Source organism: Fukomys damarensis, unplaced genomic scaffold (assembly GCF_012274545.1).
Source record: "Fukomys damarensis isolate Sample0158 unplaced genomic scaffold, DMR_v1.0_HiC HiC_scaffold_21, whole genome shotgun sequence".
Classification (NCBI taxonomy): domain Eukaryota; kingdom Metazoa; phylum Chordata; class Mammalia; order Rodentia; family Bathyergidae; genus Fukomys; species Fukomys damarensis.
This window is the reverse complement of record NW_022900933.1, coordinates 40,178,365-40,191,995: the sequence shown is the minus strand read 5'-3', so window position 1 is coordinate 40,191,995 and position 13,631 is coordinate 40,178,365. Positions and strand designations below refer to the sequence as shown.

The 13,631-nt window shown below is 51.1% G+C and overlaps 1 protein-coding gene across 1 annotated transcript in view; it reads left to right on the top strand.

Moving 5' to 3' along the window:
- The window catches only part of Cdc42bpb (CDC42 binding protein kinase beta), an 83,927-nt gene that overhangs the window by 49,505 nt on the left and 20,791 nt on the right, over positions 1–13,631 (top strand). The window contains 8 exon segments of the mRNA XM_033766825.1: positions 2,237–2,330; positions 3,922–4,122; positions 5,651–5,899; positions 7,274–7,353; positions 9,827–9,993; positions 10,072–10,191; positions 10,997–11,130; positions 12,691–12,933. Of these exon segments, the coding sequence (XP_033622716.1) occupies positions 2,237–2,330; positions 3,922–4,122; positions 5,651–5,899; positions 7,274–7,353; positions 9,827–9,993; positions 10,072–10,191; positions 10,997–11,130; positions 12,691–12,933 (1,288 nt within the window).

The window sequence follows — 13,631 nt, the reverse complement described above, 5'->3', positions numbered from 1 at the left end:
ATACCTTGGTTTTGCTTATATTGTGTTTTGAACCCAGGGCTTTTGCACTGAGTTACATATCCAGGCCTTTTTATTACTTATTTATTTATCTTTTGGTTTTTTTTTGAGACAGGCTCTCCTATGTAGTTCAGGTTGGCCTTGAACTCACTGTGTTGCCCAGGCGGGCCTCAAACTTGGGGCTATCCTCCTGCCTCAGCCTCCCAAGTGCTAGGATGACAGATGTGTACCACCACGCTCAGCTAGAGAAGTCCTTTATTTTAATCTTCAGAGAGAAGGAGAACTCAGGTTTCCATTAAGTGCTAAGTGCTAGGATGACAGATGTGTACCACCACGCTCAGCTAGAGAAGTCCTTTATTTTAATCTTCAGAGAGAAGGAGAACTCAGGTTTCCATTTGGTCTTTTATTGATATAGATTCATTTATTTTTCTTTTTTCTTTTTTGGTATGGGGATTGAACTCAGGTCCTTGCACTTCAGAGACAGGTGGGGCAGAACCACTGAGCTAAATCCCTGGCCCCATATAGTTTCATTTCTTACACAGTGGGTCTCTCATCTACTCAGGGTTTGTTGTTGTTTTTCGCAGTGGTGAGGCTTGACACGGGCTTTGCACATACTAGGATTACATAGCGTGGAAGGGGGTCTCATTACTTTGAATCCAATGGCCCTGCACTGGTCACGTGTGGAAGCCTCTCTCCCCAGTGCCCCGAGGTACTGCCTCGTCACAGTCTCAGTGTGCAGTCCCCCCACCGAGTGGGTTCCAGAGGTTCTGCCTGCTGCCTCTCCGCACGCCCCTGCTGTGGCAGTCTCCAGCCAGCCACATAGGTCACCCCATCTGAGCTCCTCTTCTTGCTGTTCCTAGATCCTTTGAGTGTTCTTCTGTATCAGCTTTTCTGGCTCCAAAAACCAGGAATTGTTTTTGCTTTTCTTTGGTTTTGTTTTTGAGATAGGGTCTTGCTGTGTAGTCTAGGGTGGCCTTGAACTCGAGGTGATCCTCCTGCCTCAGCCTCCCAAGTGCTGGGATCACAGGTGTGCACCACCACACCTGCTGGCTTTTGTTTTTCTCATCATCTGTTGGGCCTTCTCGTTGTGCAGATCTGTCTGTCTCTCCTGAGGATTGGGGTTAAAATACACTGCTCTGCGTGTGGGCTGCTGTGGGCCCCACTATAGATGTGTGGTGCCTGCACGCAGACTCCACACCTTCATCTGCCTGTGCTTCCTTCCTCTTCTCTCATCTTCAGTGCTCTTCACTGGATTTTAATTTGCATTTGTTCTCCTTTGGGCGTTTTGTGTATCGGTACTCATTTCTGATGTTATTCTTTATCTTCTATTTCTTCCCTGAGTTTAGTCCACTCTTTATTTCTGCTTGTTTCTGTCCAGTTCTTCTTTTTTAGGTTTTTGTGTTTCAATTATTCATCGTGGGATCATCCCTGAGTGCCCACTTGAGGATATTTATTTCAGTCAGTGTTCTGCTAGTCTTTGCTTTGTGGTTGTTTCCTGTGCAAGTGTCTGTGTGCGTCTTCCTGCACACTTTGTCCCAGGGCCTGCCCATCCCTGGCATGGCACGGCGTGGTCACCTGCTCCTGCAGGGGGTGCTGCTGCTGGGAAGAGGCTTGCATGTGTTGTCAGGTGCGAATCTTGCCCTGCTTTTTAGTCTGTGTCCTCTTCAGCTCTTTCAGGCCTCTTAGTTTGTTCTGCTGGGAAGGAGATGGGGCAAACATTTGGGAGTGTGAGGTGCCACTGGGGAAGCGGGCCTTCCGCACAGCTTGGGTTCCTGTTCCTGTGTGTGGAACATGGCACAGCACTCCATGTCCTGCTCTGAAGTCCTTGTGGGCCTTGGATGCTTGTTACCTGCAGCAGCCAGCCGCAGCCTTTCCTCACTTCCCCATGGTGCCACCGCTGGCTTCCTCTGATGGCACAGTGTGTCCCTTGACTTCATGTTCTGTCCACTGTCTGATCCCAGGCTGAGTGTAAGCCTTGGAGCGCAGGGACAGCATTACCTCAGCCCCGAGGGCGATTTGCTGAGCAGGAGATGGGTGGGAGGGGCTGTGTTGCCCGCTGGGCTGGGGCTTCTTGACTGGTTCCTGCTGGGTGGCCCTGGAGGCCATGGCTTGGCATCACAGCTCTCCTGGCAGTGCTTGTGGCTGTTCCTCAGCTAATCCCGGACCCACTGCCAGCGCAGGGCTGTGACCTGGTGTGCTCTGTGGAGGTGGTTAGCATGCGTATTTCCTTTCCTCTCAGAGACATCAAACCTGACAATGTCCTTTTGGATGTGAATGGCCATATCCGCCTGGCTGACTTCGGGTCGTGTTTGAAGATGAATGATGATGGAACTGTAAGTATTTCTTTTGGAGATTTTCCATTTGGTTTTGGCTTCAGCTTATAGTTAGAAGGGGTTTAAGTGTTTAAATTGAGATACAATTAAGAAATCAACTTTACTACCTCGATGTGGTGGCACATACCCATAATCCCAGCACTCTGGGAGGCTGAGGCAGAAGGATCTAGACCAGTCAGGGCTACATGGTGAGTTTAAGACCAGCCTGGAATATACAGTAGTGAGACCCTGTCTTAAAAAAATAAATAAATTTTAAAATTAAAAAGTAAATAAACTTTATTAATGTAAATTAAGAAAATGAGTTAATTTAGGAGCCAATGGACGATTTCCTCTTTGGGGAATTTTTTTAAAGTTTAAAGGCATCTCTGTTGTTTTTTGAGTTGACGAGGATCATGTGTGCCTTCCAGGGAATGGCCTTGTTCCTGAGACCCCGAGGTCAGCTCTCAGCTGCCCACCCCCGCCAAGCCCTGCCCATTGTGCTTTGTGACCAGTTCTTGAGGCACGTGGCAGGCACCCTCCTGCTGTTCAGGACTTAGGCTGTCGCAGGCCAGCAACCCTCCCGCTGTAGGGCAGAGGCCCTGTGCTGGTCCTCCCTGCACTGCAGCTCGGCCACATCCAGCCCTGCTCTCATTACCATAGGAACTCCTCCTGGGCATGTGCCATGGACACAGGCGAGCAGCCCATCCTTTCCTCCCAGCCATTTGCAGGCCCCAGTACAGCCGCCAGTGTTTCATAGGGCATGATCTGTTTGCTCGCTCTTTCCGCAAAGCTGGTCCCTTTGAAGTCCTTCCCACACAGCTGATGATGGTGGGCTGCTGCTGTATTCCGCTGTAGTCACCCAGCGGCCAGAGCGCTGATCTCAGTCACCTTTTTACCTGCACGTCCCCCTTCAGAGTCACCACCAGCGCAGGAGGTAGATCCATTCAGAGGAGCAGCTGTCACCACACTGGCCCCACATACTCTCCCAGAGAGGACTCGGGGGAGAGTCTGGCCTGACGGTTGCCCCATCCGTGCCTCAGCTTATGTGGCCCCCTCTTGGTTTCTTGTGATGAGTGACCCTTGCTGGTCACAGTTCAGGAGAGAAGTAGCCCTATGTCTAGACACAAGGCCACAGGGAGCTCTCGTTTTCCTTCTGGGGGACATGGTTACCTCCAGTCCCCTGTCCAGGCAGTGCCAGAGTACACCAGCTTCCTCTGTTCCATCTGGCAGACTGGAATGGTAGAAACACAGAGCCCCTTCCCCAGGGTCTATATGCACAGAGGATCAAGGGCTGGGATGGACACAAACAGTCCCAAGCCACACTGGGGGCGAGGTGGGACTGAGGGTGAGGATCCTGCCCTCAGGGACTGGAGGGGTTGCCACGGGGCACGGTGGGCATTGCGCCTGGACTGGCATCCTGGGGACTGTACGGTCTTAGCACTTGAGGAGTATTGGCCTGCCCTAATCTTGAGTTAGGCTTTTAAATCCTGGCCACTAGCTACTTCTGTTCCACGATTACTTCCTTTCCTGTTGCTGCTGGGCTTTAGAGAAAGTGTTTAGAGGCTGCAGTTCGAGGCTCTGGGGTCTCCCTTCAGCACCTCCTCCTCCCCAGGTCCAGTCCTCAGTGGCCGTGGGCACACCTGACTACATCTCGCCTGAGATCCTGCAGGCCATGGAGGACGGCATGGGCAAGTACGGACCTGAGTGCGACTGGTGGTCCCTGGGCGTCTGCATGTACGAGATGCTCTATGGGGAGACGCCCTTTTACGCAGAGTCGCTCGTGGAGACCTACGGGAAGATCATGAACCACGAAGTAAGGCGTTGCGCCTCCGCATCCTGCGTCTCCCAGCACCTGGCACAGGCCTGGAGGTTGGGGGGGGCTGAGGTGCAAAGGCTGTCAGGGTTTGGGCTGAAGGGAGCAGGACTCGGTTGCAGCCAACACTGACTGCTGACGTGAGAGAGCTGAGCCTGAGAGGGATGCTTGGAGAACTCCTCAGTGTCTGAGGAGAAGCGGGCATTTCCATGGCTGTGTGGAGTGTGGGTGCCATGAGCTTGGGGGCCACAGCTTAGGTCTGTCGCTGAGAGCTGTGCCCTTGGCAGTGTGTTCCCAGAGCTCTGTAGTTCTTTCTTGATCCCATTTCTTCTTTCCCCTTTCTCAGCTCTCACTCTTCCTTCCATGTTGCCTGCCCGCTGTCTTTTGTTTTCTTTTATTATTATTATTTCCTCTCAATTTTTTTTCTTTTTCTTTACTTTCCTTACTCAGGTGTCCTGCTAATGCTAGTTTCATCCTACCAGCATGTTTATGGCATTCTTTGTTCCTGCCTGCTGTCGTACACACACTCTTGCACACACTTGTTCCCACACACACATCCCAGCGCTCCCACTTGTGTGCTGGATAGTCCTCCTAATTGCTCATGTGGGACAGATCAGCCTGAAAGTGGTAATGGTTTTGTATTTAATTCCAAAGAAAGCAAAAGCTGTTATTTAAGAAAAATTTCCCTCATGAGACCTGGGATGTAGCTCAGCCACACAGTGCCTGCCTGGCAAGCACGAGGTCCTATTTCGATCCCTGATACCAAAAAGAGAAAAACAAAAACAAAAAAATTTCCCGAAAGTGGAAATACATTTTTCGTTAATAAACTAATCCGTTTTATATGAAGCCTTCACATAGCACAGAGGGCACTGGTGGATGGAGAACGCCCGTCAGTGGTCCACGCTGTGCAGTGACGCAGGAGCTGCTGTACTGTGTTCCCGTGGGCTGTGCAGGTGCTCTGTGCACGTGCACACCCAGTCCTCACTGCAGCCCCGCTGACGAGGCTGCCCTCAAGGCGGTGTACTCTCAGCACCCCTGTCACCAGGGTATGTGTGGGTGGCAGTTTTGTAGGTGTATTTTGGCATCTTCCTGTGTAAACACCAAGGCCGGCCTTTCTTCATGAGTATGCACTGTCACTTTCAGTAAGTCCTTTGGATGAGTGTTGAGGTGAATTTCCATTCTCTTGGTGCAGTTCTGCATGTTTCTGTAGAGTGGGCTTCTGGACGGGGTTTGCCCTGGATACTGCAGGACACTTTCTGAAGGTTGTGCTGGTGCCCGGCCCCATAGCACACCTTCCATGTTCTGTGACACTCTGAAAAGTGAAAATTTGTCATCACTATAATAATGTGGTAGCAAGTCAGCTGTGGATGAAACTGGAGAGACTGTCGGTTTTCTTGTTTGCCTCTTGCAGTTGAAGTTCCCTGGCTATGGTTTGCCTTTAGTTACCATGACATATAAAGGGCTGTTGTTTCTTGTGTGTCTTTATGTCAGAATGCATCCACTTCTGCACTGCTTTTGCCCCTCACAGGAGCGATTTCAGTTTCCTTCCCATGTCACGGATGTTTCTGAAGAAGCCAAAGACCTCATCCAGAGGTTGATCTGCAGTAGAGAGCGCCGACTAGGGCAGAATGGAATAGAGGACTTCAAAAAACATGCATTTTTTGAAGGTCTAAATTGGGAAAACATACGAAACCTCGAAGCACCTTACATTCCAGACGTGAGCAGTCCCTCTGACACCTCCAACTTCGACGTGGATGATGATGTGCTGAGAAACACTGTAAGTGTCATGGCTGCAGGGTCCCGGCAATGCTGGCAGTGCTGGCCGGGGTCTGGATGTCAGCAGGGTTAGGCCAAGATGTTGCTCAGCACCTTAGTAAGTTGCAGGGCTGGGCTGATTTCGTGAGAAGTGCGGCAGTTGTCTCCTGAAAGTGTATTTACACAGCAGCCTTCAGTGCAGCCCTCACTGCCCCCTTTCAAAGATAGATTATTCAGTTTGACTTTTGGAACTCATCAAAAAGTGTTTTGCTTTTCTTTTTGTCATACTTTTTTCCTTTTCTAAACAGTGTCACATATGTGCTTGTGTCATAACTTTGTCACAGCCCTGTTGCCACTATGTCCGCATAAAGACTTGAGATGGTCCTGTCACTCTGGGAGGCTGAAGCAGGAGGACTGCCTGGGCAACTGAGCAAGACCTTATCTCAGGAAAAAAAAGAGTAGTGCTGGAGATACAGCTCAGTGTCAGAGTGCTTACCTAGCGTGTTTAAGGGTTTAATCTGAACTGCCAAAAAAAATTGTTTTGGCCTCATCCGACCCTTACATGTCACTTGGCTTAGAGGTGGAGAAACAGGTTTTAACCATGTGAGAGTAAATTTTATTTACTACTTAGTTAAAAGAATTTGTCATAGTAAAATAGTGCCATCTGCTGCAGAGGCTTTATCCCTCTTAATCTCTTAAAAGGAGTGACCTAGATCTTGGGAAATTCCTGGTGGTTGGGCCTTGTCCTGCAGAAGCCAAGGTCCTGGGGAGAACCTGTGAAGCCCCTTTTGCAGCTTTGTGGGGAGTTGTCTGCTTCACTTAGCCCTTGTGTGGATGCCTCCCACTCAATGTAAGAGCCAACTGTGGACCCTGCAGAAAAAAGGCTGTAAGAACCGGTGCCACAGTTGAAAGGCTTGTTCCTGGATGCCAGAATACTGGCTCCGTGCCAAACTCCCCAGATGAATCCTTTGATTTTTATTTAAGATCCTCCACCTGAAAAATAAAGTTGTAATAAACTATCTAAAATAGTCTGCCTTTTGGTTCCAGAGCTCCTTTCTTGGGCAAAGACCTGAGAGTCCCGCCATGCCTGTGCCTGAGTGCTGCCCTGGTCTGCGATGTTGTGTATGCACTTGGCTGTGCCAAGTTGTGCTTTCAACAGTCTCTAGCTTAATGCAGGCGGGCAGCACAGTTAGTACATCTGTCCTCCAGGCTGCGTTGTGCATATCGGGGCAGAGGGACAAAAACCTGCTGATGCCACACACCCCCGCAGACACCACACAGAGCAGGTGTCCTGTGAGCCTGGCCGGCCTTCCTGACCCACCACCCTGGAACACACTCTCCTCTTTGCCAATGTTTGAATGTAGATTTTGTGTGTGTTATTTCTGCTCTTATGCAGGAAATATTACCTCCTGGCTCTCACACGGGCTTCTCTGGATTGCATTTGCCATTCATTGGTTTCACGTTTACAACAGAAAGGTACGTGTGGCTCTTCCCCCCAGCAGAGCCTCCCTGGGGGGACAGGGTCTGAGCATGGGCGCCTTCATGGGCATGTGCCTTTGGGGGCCTTGCTCAGGAGAGAGTGGAGGGACTCATCTGTTAGAAATGCACACCTGATGCTGCAGTTCTGTATCAAGGTTGGCACACTTTTCTAAAGGGCAAAATAGTGAATCCAGTCCTGTGCCACGTAATGATGTTTCATCGGACCGCATATCCTGTGGTGGTTCTAAGAGGTCACGGTGGATGTGAGAATCTTCAGGCCTGGTGCTGTCATGGTCCTAGGGTCTGTTGTAGAATGACACCTTACTTGTGTGTTTGTGTGCTGCTCATGTTAACAGCTGGGCCGCCAGTAGTACACACCTGTAGTCCCAGCACTGTGGGAGACTGAAGAAGGGGAATCCCAAGTTTGAACCAGCCGTGACAGCTTTGAAAGCCTCTGTTTCTAAACAAAGGGCTGGGAGTGCAGCTCACTGTGAGGGCCCTGGGTCTAGTCCCTGAGAAAAAAAGGCACCACACATACAGTTACTATGGTACATTGCACTGGACACTGCATTAATCAACCACGTGCCTGGTTTGCCTGTCCTCTGCTGAACTGTGGAGTGTTTGCCTCCTTAGGAAAGAAAGCTCACCATAAAGCAGTGTGCTTGGTGCACTGGTGGCAACTCAAGAGCTCGTGTTCACTGCATCTCTTGATTGCGTCTTTTGTGTTTGATTTGCTGTTGTGTAGTATGAGTGAGCTGTGATGTTTGCATAACACAGTCTAACAGCATGTTTCTTAAAACATTGTCCCCATCCATAAGCAACACAGGACTGTAATTTGGGGATTTTGGTCTCTGTTTTCTGTTTCTCTTTCCCTTTTACAATTGTTTGTGGGGCTGGGGACTAAACCCATGAGAGACAAGCGCTCTACCACTGGGCTGCATCCCCAGACCTTTTTATTATTTTGTTTTGAAACAGGGTCTTGTTAAATTGTCCAGGCTTGACCTTAAGCTTGTGATTCTTCTGCCTCAGCATGTGTGCATCACTAAACCCCCTCAAGCCCTTTGAGCAATGTAAAAGCCACCCCAGTGCCTGGATGGCACAAGAACAGGCTGTGTGGGCTTTGGCCCACGTGTCAGTGTTGGCAGGATTTGTTCTCAAGGCAGAGTCAGTGGCCACAGCTGTTCCCACCTGTGCTCAGCCCCACACCATCTTCCTTTAGAGCACCAAGCTGGCTTTTGTAAGGACTAGAGCCCTGGCTGCATATTCTGTCAGTGGGGTTGAAACCCGTCCATCCCAGGTGTGGGCAAGCCCTCAGGTTCCAAGACTGCATTCCCATGGGCCTTGCCTCAAGTTTGTGTGACCTGATTTTAAAAGGAAACTGAGGCCAAGAAGAAAGAAAGATAAAACAAGACAAACAATCCATCTCCGTACTCTAAGGAAGGTGGCAGAGCTGGGCTTGTGGCATCTTCAGGGAGCTGGCAGCTGAGGTGTGAGGGCCCACAGGTGAGGCTGCCTCTGCTCAAGCTTGTGGAAGTCTCTGTAGCTGTGAGGTTGGGGCCTCACCAAGGAAAGTGTTGGGGATTGCATTTATTAGGGCCCTGGTGCTGATGCCCTTGCCCTTCCCAGTACATTTGAGTTTCCTGAGTGCTTTTCATATTTGCAGGACCCAGGACCCAGGCCTGTCCCCAAGGCAGGGTGCACCCTGGGCTCTACTCCCAGGACAGACACCACAGGGCTGAGATAGCCCAGGCCTCTCAGGCCCCCTGCAGAAACATGGCCAGGCTCTGTTCTGTAACAGATTTGCACTCTGCTGCATTTAGCAGCTCGGTGGGGGAAATCAATTTGTGTCTTGAAAGGAGCTAAACAGAGCTATGTAACACATGCAGTGGTCTGAGAATTGAGGCTGTTTGGTCAGAAAACATCTTCAGCTTCTGTCTGGGCAGGGCTGGTGCTTGAACGTGCGCACAAGTATGGTCACGAGTTGGCTGGGCCTCGGTCTCAGTGCTACAGGGATGGTTTCATGTGCAGGCCAAGCGGAAGAGCCCCAGAAGGTTGACAGCTGTCTCAGATGGCTCAGCCAGTGAGGGTCACAAGCAGAGGGCTTCAGTGGCCTGCTGGGCCCCCGGCAACCTGCTGAGAGCCTTGGCAGGCGCCCTGTTCACCTAGCCTTCGAGGCAAAAATGCCTTGGTTGTGTTTTCAGTCAAGTGTGAGTGTGAGGTGGCCAGCATGTTCCCTCCTCATGGAGGCTTTCTCTCTGACAGGCTGAGGCTGTGCCTCTGCCTGTGGCAGGCCCCAGTCCCAGCCACCCCTCTGTGGGTCCGTCTCACTCTGGCTCCACGCACAGTAGTCTTTTCACATATACTCTGTTTGTCACTTTAAAGACACTGTGGCCCCCGGAACTCTTTAAATGCTAATGGAGTCACTGTCAGTTCTTGGTGGCTGAGAAAGCCTGGTTCTCTTACTTTGTAGCTGTTTTTCGGACCGAGGCTCTCTGAAGAACATGATGCAGTCTAACACATTGACCAAAGATGAAGATGTGCAGCGGGACTTGGAGAACAGCTTGCAGATTGAGGCTTATGAGAGGAGAATCCGCAGGCTGGAGCAAGAGAAGCTAGAGCTGAGCCGCAAGCTGCAGGGTGAGTGACCAGGTGGTCAGGCTCAGGCTGCGGAGCTGATGTGCGCATATGGCCATGCTTACGCTGCTCTTCCCGTAGAGTCCACTCAGACGGTGCAGTCCCTGCACGGCTCCACGAGGGCCCTGGGCAACTCAAACCGAGACAAGGAGATCAAGAGGCTGAATGAGGAAATTGAGCGTTTGAAGAACAAGGTAGCAGGTGAGTGCTCTCTGTTCCTGGATGTTCCTCTCCTGAGACAATCCTTTCTGAACCTTTCAAAAGTTGGAAAGCAGTGCTCGCTTTGGCAGCACATATACAAAAGTTGGAAAGCAGGAAAGGCCCGAGGTTCAGTGCCTACTCTTGAATTCTGGCATCCGGATGCCTGCAATTATTTCCCCACCTCGTTTGATTGTGGTAACTTTAGAGCTGCTAACTATAGTCGGTTCCCTGTTTTCTCGATGAGCCCTGCTTTTTCTCTGTGTGGCACTGACATAGCCTCTTGCACCCATGGCTGGGCCTCCCTTCTGTATCCAGGGGCCAGACCTCCCACCACCACCTTCTGCTGGTGGTTTCTGGATGTGAGAGCTTCCTCAAGCTCAGGTCCTTTTCCCCCACCTGAGGTGGCCCTTTGATCCACTTGCAGGTTGCTGTGACCCTGTCCCCTTCTCCCCATTTCCCACCTGAGCCTGCTGTCCTGATCCACAGAAAGACACGATTGAATCAGTGTCTCACTGCAGCCTTCATCACACCTGAGAAGGGCCAGGTGCTGTGCCTACACAGTTTGCGGGGATGGTGACACAGGCACGTTCTCCATGGGCTCACAGTCTCTGGGGAGGGAGCGGTTGGAATACAGTCTGGGAGCCTGCTCATTCCAGCAAGTTTGAGACACATGAGCGTGAGAAATCAAAAAGGCCTCTGGACGAGGAGCGTGTCCTGAGTTTGCAGATAATCCTGTCACCAGGCTAGCTGACACAGCAGTGCCACATGTCCAGGAACACGAGCACAATTGCTTCTCTTTGCCCAGATTCGAATAGGCTTGAGCGGCAGCTGGAAGGCACCGTGACGTTACGCCAGGAGCATGAGGACTCCGTGCACCGGTTGAAGGGCCTGGAGAAGCAGTACCGCCTGGCGAGGCAGGAGAAGGAGGACTTCCACAAGGTGTGTTGTGTGGGAGCAGGGCTGAGCTCTTTTGGACCTCGCAGATCCCCAAGCTCCAGTGTGTAGGCTGTGCCCACAGCCCCCATGGTGGCAGTGGGGCTGGAGCTCCTGAGCCCCCTCATGTGCTCACTCTGTAGCCACTGTTCTCAGTCCTCACCCAACCTTGCAGAGCAGGCAGCACTTCCCCATCCTGAGCAAGGGGTGCGATCCAGAGCATGTGACATCATCCACAGTGACCAAGGGAGTAGGGGCCAGAGTCCTCCCTCCCCACCCCCTCACATTTCTCCCCGAAGGGCCTCCTGGGTTATGACAAGTCGCTCCAAAGAGGGGGTGTTGAAATAGGGGCGTCCCCCATAACTCTTTCATCAACTTGATTTTTTTATTTTATTTTTTTTGGTTTTTTGAGACAGGGTCTCACTATGTAGTTGAGCCTGACCTGGAACTCACTATGTAGCTCAGGCTGGTCTTAAACTCACAGCGATTCTCCTGCCTCAGCCTTGTGAGTGCTGGGACTACAGGTGTGCGCCACCCTGCCCGGCTGTCATCAACTTGATTTTAAAGAACATCTCACACTTCATGCTTCATGGGTTGATACCACAATTTGGACTACGCTTTCTAACATACACTTAAATCTGGAGTATGTACTCTGTTATCAGTCATCTCAAATATGTGGGCTGTCCAGCCTGAGGTGTGAAGGCCATGTGTGGTGTGGTCCTACCTGTTGTGACTTGCCCAGGTACAAAGTGGGGACATGTGGCCTCTCCTTGCTGCCATCTAATCACAGTAATTCCCCTGAACCAACCAGAGTGGCCTGGTGGACGCCCTAGCCTTCCTGTTGCTAGAACTGCCATGTTCCAAGCCATGTCACCTCCAGCATCACACCAGTGGCATGACAGTGACCATACAGATTGTCACCCAACTGCAGGCACTGACCAGCCAGATGGTAGATGAGAGCAGTAAGTGTAGCCAGTGGCAAGGCCAAGCTGTGCCTGCCTGGAGGGACGTCTTTTCCTCAACACTCCTGACAGGTTCCTGTAGCAATTGATTTACTCTTCTGTACTCTGATTTAAATCAGAAGTATGTGCCCAGTCGTGGGTACTGTATGTCACGGGTCCCATGAGAGTGCCGTGCTGTACCTGCTAACAGTGGAGCCATCTGGTTCCCGTGAGGGCATTGATCATACCACAGAATCGCTCCCCCTTTTCAGACCTGTCTAGTCACTAAGATGCAGGGTCACATGTGCGTTTTTTCCAGTGTGCCTCAGTAGCAGCAAGGTGATCTGCCCAGAACCCTGCTCTGTCTGCCTCTGATCATGTAGATGAGACTTGGAGCCACAGGTCCTGAGTGCTCAGCATTCTGTGCTCTGTCCTGTGTGTAGTGGTGCTTTGTGCAGGCTGCACTGTGGCTCAGGCTGGAGCAAGGGGCTTTCTCAGGAAAGTGCGTTCTGGGCTCTCTGGCCACAGTCTGGCGGCCTTTGCTCTGAACTCAGCAGAAGATTGAACTGCTGTCTTTCCATATCCTTACTAAGCGCGTAAAACATCTATAATTCTTTTCATTCAGCAATTGGTTGAAGTTTCAGAACGATTGAAATCCCAGACCAAAGAACTCAAAGATGCCCATCAGCAACGAAAGCGTGCCCTGCAGGAGTTTTCAGAGCTCAATGAGCGCATGGCGGAGCTCCGCTCCCAGAAGCAGAAGGTGTCGAGGCACCTCCGGGACAAGGAGGAGGAGATGGAGGTGGCCATGCAGAAGATCGACTCCATGCGGCAGGACACCCGCAGATTGGAGAAGCTCAGGAAGGAGGTGCTACTCAGACCCCGGGAGGAGGCACTGATTGCACTTGGGTGTGATCTTTTTCCCTCTCTTTTTGGCTGTGCTGGGGCTGGAACCCAGGGCCTGCCCTATGCTGGGCCAGCCCCCTGCCACGGTGCTACATCCCCAGCTTGTGTCTGGAATTGTGAAATTTAATGAATATTTTCACTTTACACAGTGTTCATGTTGTGCTATGAATTGGCTTCGGGGCATGGGTACCCTGTGACCCATCTCAGAGACGGAGGTGTGGGGACAGGTCAGCCACATGTGTCCTTCAGGTTAGCTGCTTGCAGTCGCAGTTCTGAAAGTCCTGGTCTCGGTGCTGCTTTACACTCAGGGTGATCAAGGGCCCCAGAGGGCTTTTAAGAAGACTGAAGCCCTTGACATGTACCATGTTAGAGGTTAAGACAGGGTCTTTTCACCCAAAAACCAGTTCATGTTAGTATAGTTATTCTAAATGAAAAGTAACTTTTTAAAAAATGCAGTTGTGAAGAGAGGCATTTTTCACATTTTGCTCTGTTCTCTGCCATCTGGTGGAGAAGACACCAGTTCACACACCTGAGTCCTGTCCAGTGTTTGATACGCTGTGGGGTTCAGGTGCATAGAGAAACAAGTCAGGACCCCCTGGAGTGTACGACCGTGGCCTGTGCATTCTGGGTGTTGCTGCTGACAGTACCTAAGCAGTACTA